This window comes from Gekko japonicus, unplaced genomic scaffold, assembly GCF_001447785.1.
Source record: "Gekko japonicus isolate JY-2015 unplaced genomic scaffold, Gekko_japonicus_V1.1 scaffold3063, whole genome shotgun sequence".
Lineage (NCBI taxonomy): Eukaryota > Metazoa > Chordata > Lepidosauria > Squamata > Gekkonidae > Gekko > Gekko japonicus.
Window position 1 is genome coordinate 14,655 of NW_015174928.1, and position 9,401 is coordinate 24,055.

The following is a 9,401-nucleotide window of genomic DNA, read 5'->3' on the forward strand; positions in this document are numbered from 1 at the left end:
AAAAGAAACCAAATGCAAATTCTTCAGGGCGCAGGCAGAAAATTACCCAGCTTAATTGGAGCAATTCAGTTTTACCTTGAACCTCACAATCCCATGGAACCAGATTATGTGTTTCCAGTTGTTTTTATGATGTGAAGGGCTGCCCTGTTTCAAACAAGAGGAGGGAGGGACGTCCCTGACTTTGTGTGTGTGGGGGAATGCATTCTCTTCTTGCTCAGCACAGTCAAGAATACTCCCCCCCCTTTTTTGTTGATTAAGACTCTGCTCGAGGGCAGCTTTGCATTGCAGGAAAGAGGAGGAGTGATTCTCTTTTCCAGTGTCATGATCCAAGCTGGGGCAGCCTGGGTGCCTCCACAGCTTCTGATGTGCAGAGACACACCAAGGGAAGAATGAGAGCCTGCCCTTAGATTTTGAAGCAACATCTCCTGGGCTGCTGGCTCTTGGGTATTCCTGACTTTGCAGAGGGGAAAAAGGGTTAGGAGAAAAGCATTCTCTTCTTGCTCAGCACAGTTAAGAATATTTTGCTCAGTAAGAAGAGAATGTATTTTTTCCCAACTTTTCTCTTTTTGATTGAGACTCTCTCAAGGGTGGGCTTTTTATGGGGGGAGAGGAGGAACAATCCTCTTTTCCACCATCACAATCCAAGCCAGGCAGGCCAAGCATCCCAAAAGCATATTCCTCCTCTCCTCCAATGCAAAGCCTCCCCATTGGGCTTCTGGACACTCCTCACTGAATACACCTGGGGTGGCCCATTCCCTCAGCCCTGCCCCACCTTTGGTGTGCCACTTTTGTTAGGCATTGTCCAGCTCAGGTGGAGAGAAGAGCTGACTCACTATGTGCTGTGGAAAGGAAGGGAGGAAGGGGAGGCTGGCATGATTGCAGTTGTGGTGGCCCCCTACTTACCAGGGAGGCTGACACTAAAGTAAACTGGTACAGAGGAGGTTGTTCCACCATGCACTGAAGTCACAACTGGAGTGGCTCGCCAGCTCACTCTCCCAAGCAGCTTCCTGTTCCCTCCCTTGTATGCTTGTGTGCCAGATAAAACCCCTGGATGAGCCAGATCCAGCCCGTGGGCTGTATGATTGACACCTCTGGTTTAGATGGATACAAGATGCCTTAAATACTTTCAAATCTCCAGGGCCAGATGGCTTGCATCCCAGGATGCTAAAAGAAATTGCAGATGGTATTTCATGGCCTCTGGCACTAATCTTTGAGTTCTCCTGGAATACTGGTGTTGTGCCGGAAGACTGGAGAAGAGCGAATGTTGTCCCAATCTTCAAGAAGGGGAGAAAGACGGACCCAGGAAATTACAGGACAGTCAGTTTGACATCAAGACCTGGAAAAATTCTAGAACAGATTATTAAACACTTTGTCTGTGAGAACCTTGAATGGAATGAGTTAATTGGTAGTAGTAGTCAGCATGGGTTTATCAAGAATAAGTCATGCCAGACCAACCTTATCTCCTTTTTTGACAGAGTTACTAAAATGGTTGACTATGGCAATGCTGTGGACATAGTGTATCTAGATTTCAGTAAAGCATTTGAAAAAGTTTCTCCTGATATCCTTGAGGATAAGCGGGTTAAATGTGGGCTGGATGGTGCAACCGTTGGATGGATTCATGGTTGGTTGAAAAATCGTACCCAACGAGTGCTCGTAAATTATGAGGAAAGGCTGAAGGAGTTGGGTATGTTTAGCCTGGGAAAGAGAAGGCTTAGAGGGGACATGATTGCAGTCTTCAAGTATTTGAAGGGCTGTCATGTAGAAGATGGAGCGGATCTATTCTCTCTTGCTTCGGATTGCAAGACTAGATCTAATGGGTGGAAATTACAAGGGAGTTGTTACCAGCTAAATATCAGGAGAAACTTCCTAACTGTAAGAGTGGTTGAACAGTGGAACAGACTGCCTCGGGAGGTGGTGGATGCTCCTTCGCTGGACGTTTTCAAGTGGAGGCTACATGACCATCTTTCGGGTATGTTGTAGGGCTTTCAGCTATGCCCCTGCAGAGTGCAGGGGGTTGGACTAGATGACCTGCAAGGTCCTTTCCAACTCTAACATTCTATGATTCTAAGGAATGATTCTTGGTTCCCATACTATTTTGTTGCAGCATCAAATCTGACTGTTATAAAGCCAAACAAGGAAGTAATGTTTTTTTTTTGTAACAATATATATTCATTCACGTACATTAAATAAAAACATACTGTCTACCAAACGATTTGTGCTGAATATACAATTCTGTTATAAATAGAACTAAGTCTTAAACATTATACCTGTTTAGTCAAGAAGAAATCAACAAGTTTATATTGGCCTTTTGTAAGACACTAATTGCTGAGAAATTCGAATGCCCCAGCACCTTCAATACTAAAGGCTCCCATTTCTTTATAAAATAAGATTTACGTTGCTCCGAGTTAGGATATTCTAGTTCTACCAATATTTTATCAAAAATAAAATATTCCCAAGCTTTATCTAACCATTCTTGTAAAGTAGGAATGGCTATTTTTTTCCACTTTGATGCCAGAACTGTTTTTGCTGCAGCGAATAAGGTTGCTATTAAATCTCTTAAATAACGTGGAATAGATAAACCTTCCCATAAATTTAGTAAAACTAAAGTAGGTGAAAGCGGTAGAAGACATCCTGAGATGCCATTAACTTCTTTGATTATTTGAATCCAAAAACCTTCGACCTTAAGGAAGTAATGTAATCAAATAATACAGAAATTTTTAAAGCCATTGTAGAATATACAAGTGGATAAAAAAGATAAGTCTTTCTTTTGTATGACAATCCTGTTGCTGTGGCTGGGCTGAGATCCGGAGGCATCGAGCGCTGGTTAAGAATCTGAATGCCAATCCCCACGTGATACAGGAGAGTCAGAAAGAATTCATGCAACCAGAAAAAAAGCTCCTGGAACGTCACATGTGAAAGTCCATACCCTGCAGGAAATGTCTATCTACTTGCTCACCAGATCAGATGGACGGAAATATATTGAAGCAAATGAGAAAGTTCATGTCACTGGGAAGAAACTGAAGCAGCTTCTGGAAGGGGTTTCACATGACTTGACGATCACATGGAGCACCCAAGATATAAGTGCATTTTTCCAGTTTGTGGATGAACTGAATGTCAGAGGTATTCACCAGCACCAGAGATAGCTTCCATAAAGAAAACAAGGGTGATGGAAGGAGGACCCTAGAGAGGAGAAACAATACAAGAATGAAAGCATGGGCAGCCCCTCAGTTCCCAATCCCCCCTCCTTCTTCTACCATGTGTTGTGAGATGCACTGCCCTTTCAGCTTCTATGTCTCCTCCTCTCACTTTTGGCCTTCATGATCCCATCTTCAGAGAAAGACTATAGCTGCTCTGAGGCCAACAATTTTGCCCACTGGTTCTATCCCATGCTGCAATATATCAATGGACTCACACCGACCTAAAGTAATCGTCTACACTCCACACCAAACAAACTTCTTTCATGGGTGCCTCTTTCCGTGCTGCTAACATCTGTCCGACATCTTCGTCCAGATGAAGTTCCTCCCTGGTTTCATGGGGAATTCCTACCAGAGCTCAGCTGACACCAAGGTGCAACGGTAGTAACATTTGAGTTCATCATTGCAGCTGTCGGTTGATAAAATGCAAAGCAATAGTTGGCTATCCCTGCAGTGCTCTAGAGAACACGTCAAAGTTCGCATCTCCAAGATGTTACTCCTTCAGCAATTTCAACATTTGAGAATTGGCGTCAAGTCCTCACTTTTTTTTTGTATATAAACTTCATTTTTATATTTTATTGAATTGTTACTTGTCACTATTTGTACAATGTGTAAACAATTGGTAGATGGTCTTTGTGCAGAAAGGTAACAGGGAATTTGTGAGACAGTGGGTGCGATCATACGTACCAAAAGTGGCAGCAATGGTGCGATTCCCCTGCGGAGTAAAGGGGCGCGATCAGACAGACACATCTGTCCAGCATCCTGGAGTCATCAGCGGGGTGTCGTATCGCACCGCAGGAGCGTGTAAAAAACCCACCAGGTAAAACCTTCTAGCATACGGAACTGTGGGGCGCATGGCCGGAAGTCTGATCGCGCAAACACACCTCATTTTAATGTGTAAACAATTGGTAGATGGTCTTTGTGCAGAAAGGTAACAGGGAATTTGTGAGACAGTGGGTGCGATCATACGTACCAAAAGTGGCAGCAATGGTGTGATTCCCCTGCGGAGTAAAGCGGCGCGATCAGACAGACACATCTGTCCAGCATCCTGGAGTCGTCAGCGGGGTGTCGTATCGCACTGCAGGAGCATGTAAAAAACCCACCAGGTAAAACCTTCTAGCATATGGAACTGTGGGGCGCATGGCCGGAAGTCTGATCGCGCAAACACACCTCATTTTGGCCCGGGGCAAACAGCCTCGCTTCCTGCCCGCATTTTCTCGCTCTTGTGACCGCAACCAGTGTTGTGTTACCTAGATGAATTATTGCAATCTTAAGGACAAAGGCCATTGTGGGCAGTCTGCTGGGAAATTCTTCTGTGCAAGCCCTGTTAAAATGAATTAGTCAAGCTTTTGAATGGCCTTGCACAAAAGAATTTCCTGATTTGTTCTGTTCCTCATTTTAATGTGATAACGAAAACCCTTCTTTTCATCTAGTGCATGGCATGCACAAAAATCACAAATTTAATTTTCAGTTGTAATATTATAGTAAGTTCTTTATGTTTCCAGAGGAAAAAAAAGTTAGGATGTAGAGCTGCCTTGCCTAATAGCCTTATTTATGTAGTATTTTAAAAAAATTAAGTAAATAATTAAAGGTTAATTTTTTTAAAAAAAGATCCTGAATACATTTACTTATTGGTTACAATGGAATGTATTTCCATGTACGTATGGTTAAGATCTCAGCCCAAATCGTCAAGAAACAGTTCCTCCATCTAGACAACAATAAAACAAAGCCATCTGCACTGGTCACAAGGTATACCAAAGCAGCGTGGTGTTAAATAAATGGAAGTAATGAGAGAAGAAATATTTCCTTTGAAAACACTAATGCGGACAGAGGAGCACTGAATCAAGAGCATTTCCACTGAATGTGTGCATGTGAAATTACTGGACCATTCAAAATTGTCAGTTTGTAATGAAACATTACCCTAGCTATTTATTTACAGTCCTAACTATTCTGAAGGCTCAAACTGGGAGACAACCCAACCGCACCCTGCCTTCTGTTGGCTATATTCTTATGGCACTTCTTAAATTCAGATTTCTTAAGACTCTCCAAATAAATGACATTTTGGAGAGCCACTCTCGTACACTCCTGGATCTCTTCCAGTCTGGCTTTCGCCCTGCCCATTGGACAGAGACAGTGTTGGTCGCCCTGGTGGATGAGCTCCAGAGACATCTGGATCAAGGCGGATTGGTCCTGCTGATACTTCTTGATCTGTCAACAGTGTTCTATATGGTTGACCATGATGTGTTAACCCACCACCTCACCAACACAGGGATATGGGGACTTGCCTTGCAGTGGCTGACCTCCTTTCTCCAGGGTCGGGGCCGGAGGATGGTACTTGGGGGGGGGGGCTATCCCAATGACATCTATTGGAATGGAGTGTGCCACAGGGATCAATTCTCTCCCCTATGCTGTTTAATATCTATATGCACCCCCTTGCCCAGATTATCCAAAGGTATGGGCTGGGTTGTCACCAGTATGCAGATGACACCCAGCTCCATCTACTGATGGATGGCCACCCGGACATGGCCCCAGGAGATCTGAATTGGGTGTTACAAGCTGTGGCTGGATGGCTGTGACAGAGACAACTGAACTTAAATCCATCCAAGATGGAAGTCCTGCACCTGTGTTATGGGGGATTGGGACAGGGAATCAGGTTCCCAGCTTCCACTGGGGCTCCACTGGTACCAGTGTCGAGGGTGAAGAGTCTGGGGGTGCTCCTGGATGCCTCCCTTTCTATGGAGGCCCAGGTCACTGCCACTGCCATATCTGCCTTTTTCCATCTGACACAGATCGGGTAGCTGGCGCCATATCTCACCCCTCAAGACCTGGCTACAGTGACCCATGCAATGTTCACTTCCAGATTGGACTATTGTAAATCTCTCTACCTGGAGCTGCCCTTGACTCTGCTCTGGAAGTTGCAGCTAGTGCAAAATGTGGCAGCACAGGTGTTGATGGTGACACCTGTGTGGGCTCGTATCCACCTAGGGCTGCAGGAACTGCACTGGCTGCCTATTGAATACTAGATCCATTTCAAGGTGCTGGTGCTTACCTTTAATGCCATATACAGCCAGGGGTTACATTCCTTTGGGACAGCCTCTTCTCATATGAGCCCTGTAGAGCACTGAGGTCTACAAATCAACATCTCTTGGTAATCCCCAGCCCCAGGGATGTCCGACTTGCCTTGACTAGGGCCAGGGCCTTCTCGGCCCTGGCCCCCACCTGGTGGAATGAACACCTGTATGAGATCAGGACTCTGCAGAATTTATTGTATTCTTCAGGGCTTGTAAGACTGGGCTTTTAGTTGAGGCAGTGGATGTCCCACCCTTCTGGCTGGCCTCTCATTAGTGGCCTGGATTCTTAATTCCATCTGAACAGATTTTACATAATATTTTAGGATTTTGTGTTGTTTTACACGGTTGTTTTAAGTGGTTTTAATTGTATTATATATTGCATTAATATTGTTGGCACCCGCCATGAGCCTGCTTGCAGGAAGGGTGGGATACAAGTACGTACAAACAAACAAACAAACAAACATGTCCCAAGTTCTTTGGATATATACAACTTTGTTAAGAGTGTGGTTTGAGGGTGTCCGAGGTCAACACCTCTGCCCCTGCACTTACCTCAGGGGGCCACAAGCCCCACCAAAGGTGTGCTGTGCCAACAAGGCCCAAGGCTGGGGAAGTTGTCTGTCGCATCAAAGCAGGGTCTGAGCTTGACAGAGGCTACCTGGGAATCAGCCAGCTTGAAGGAGCCCAGCTGGCTCTCAGCGGTGTACTCAGCAGCCAAAACCAACACACCTGAGTTCCTACCAGAGATAATCCTGGTACTAAGACCCAGGAGGGCTCTGGCAAATAATAGGAAGAGCAGGTAGCACTGACCTAATACGAGGAGGTCAGGCGGGGCAGCCAGTCCTTTAAAGAAGTCCAGGTGGAAGGGCCAGTGAGTTCTCCAATCCAAGGAAAGGCCCATTGGCCCAGGGCTGTTTTGCTGTGGTTGGTTTCCTTCTGCTGTGCATAGTAACAATACTTTGCTCAGTTGGTTTCTGTATATTTTCTCTCATAATCTCAGCAACTGTAAGAACTCTGAGGAAATAATGAAACATTTAACTGTGAAACAAAAGCAACTAATTAGAACTGCTTCATATAAAAAAGAAAGAAAGCCAACAATGTCTCATTTTAACACTATTTATTGATATTTTGCCTCAAAAACAATTGTCATTTTAAGATATATTATGCATTGATTTAGAGGAGAAACTTAGCATAGATGGGTTATTATCATGTAGTTTATTAGGTGCAACCAACTGTACCCACAGAAGGGACATCCTGATGAGAAGTCAGAAGTCTTGAGAAATTACTGTCATTGTGCCTGTAACTGAGGTCATGCCTAAAGAGAGGCTTGGATTAATGATCTGTCACTTTCTGTAAACACACATTCCGAACCCCATGAACCTCTACTGCTGCATGAAAATTACATTAAATAGGAAATGCATCCAATATTTGTTAATATTATGGCAATGAAACCAACAGGCTTCACAAGGTACAAGTGGGGAAACCAGGAGGGGGGAAGGGAAGGGAATGTGCTCCATAAATATTGAAACTTGCGTAAAATTTATTCCAGTTTTATGAAATATTCCACACACACCCCATTCAAATGGTAGTGACAGAAAGATAGGTGTCCCCTTCCCTGGTACCTTCCATCTGACCATTAATAAATGGGATTAAGAAGGAGTCTAGTGAAAACATTACAATTGGTTAAACCTACTATAAAATAGTATCCTGCCTACATTTACACTATTTCACAAAGTTCTGCATCCACAGTTGAGAATCAGTAGCTTATTGGCAGTAGTGATATGGCCATGTAGTGTAGTGGTTAAGTGTGCAGACTCTAATCTGGAAGAATCGAGTTTGATTCCCACTCCTCCATTTGCAGCTGCTGGATGACCTTGGGCAAGCCATAGTTCTGTCAGAGCTGTTCTTGAAAGAGCAATTCTCCAAAGAGCTCTCTCAGCTGTGCCTACATCACAGGATGTCTGCTGTGGGGAGGGGAAGGGAAAGGAGTTTGTAAGCCGCTCTGAGTGAAGGGCAGGGTATCAATCCAATCTCCTCTCCTCTTCTTCTGTTCTTCTAGTTTCCCAAAATACATTATTGACTCCATAAAGGATACATTACTGTACCAGTAACCAGTGAGGGAAATCAGATTTTACACCAAATCACATAGAGCAAAATGTAGTTGTAAAACCCAGCTTTGATTACTTTCTGTCTAGAGATTGCCTCAGCATGGAGGGCGGAGGGGATCCTGCTTCCACTCTACACCATTTCCCCAATGTTAAATGGCTTGGGGAGGGGATTGTATGCTTGTATGCCCTTGACACCATTTAGAGTCAGAAAAATTGCACATGATGCAGTTTAAAGGAGTTCTCAGGTACACTTTAAAGGAGTTCCCTAAAACGGTGGTGCATCCCCAGGGTGAATTTGGGGTGGCCTGTTTCATCTAGTTTGGCCCTAAGAGCATCTCTACCCTTTGTTCTTTTTCTGTATAAACTCTAGGCTAACCAGAGAGTTTTCACTGGAATGCCATTTCATCCTCTTTCCATCAAAGGAGGGGAAAGGGGTAGTATTGATATTTGCAAGTGGCCAACAGGTGGTGCTAAGTGCAGATAAAGCATTTTAAGTGGAAGTATAAAGCTTGGTGATTGAAGTTGATTGATGAAGAAGAAAATCCTCAGTCCATGACTTCAGGGCTATGGGGGTTCTGTGTACTCGAACTAGAAACTCCTGTGGTCTATGGGTGAAGCCTAAAGACTTCATGGCTAGGGAGAAGAGATGTCTGGCAATATCAGCAAATGTCTGGCAAGAAGTTGCTCAGATTTGCCCAGTGATTCTTGTGGGAAGTGGGGCATAACTACTCAAATAGCAGCATCCTTGGTGTAGTGGTTAAGTGCGCTGACTCTAATCTGGGAGAACCGGGTTTGTTCCCCCACTCCTCCACTAGCAGCTGCTGAATGACCCTGAGCAAGCCATAGTTCTGTCAGAGCTGTTCTTAAAAGAGCAGTTCTCCAAAGAGTTTTCTCAGCCTCACCTACCTCACAGGGTGTCTGTTGTGGGGAGGGGAGGGGAAGGGAGAGGAGTTTGTAAACCGCTCTGAGACTCTGAGTGAAGGGTAGGGTGTAAGTCCAATCTCCTCCTCCTCCTCCTCCCCTTCCTCTTC

At 44.6% G+C, this 9,401-nt stretch overlaps 1 protein-coding gene across 1 annotated transcript; it reads left to right on the forward strand.

Annotated features, from left to right (window-relative positions):
- Positions 1–2,802: 2,802 nt before the first annotated feature.
- Positions 2,803–3,422, forward strand: LOC107122056 (nesprin-2-like; the record flags this gene model as incomplete). Its single annotated transcript, XM_015425082.1, has 3 exons — positions 2,803–2,912; positions 2,960–3,120; positions 3,268–3,422. Coding segments are annotated over 3 exons (426 nt in total), but the record flags the coding sequence as incomplete, so codon positions are not given.
- Between the last annotated feature and the right edge of the window lie 5,979 nt (positions 3,423–9,401).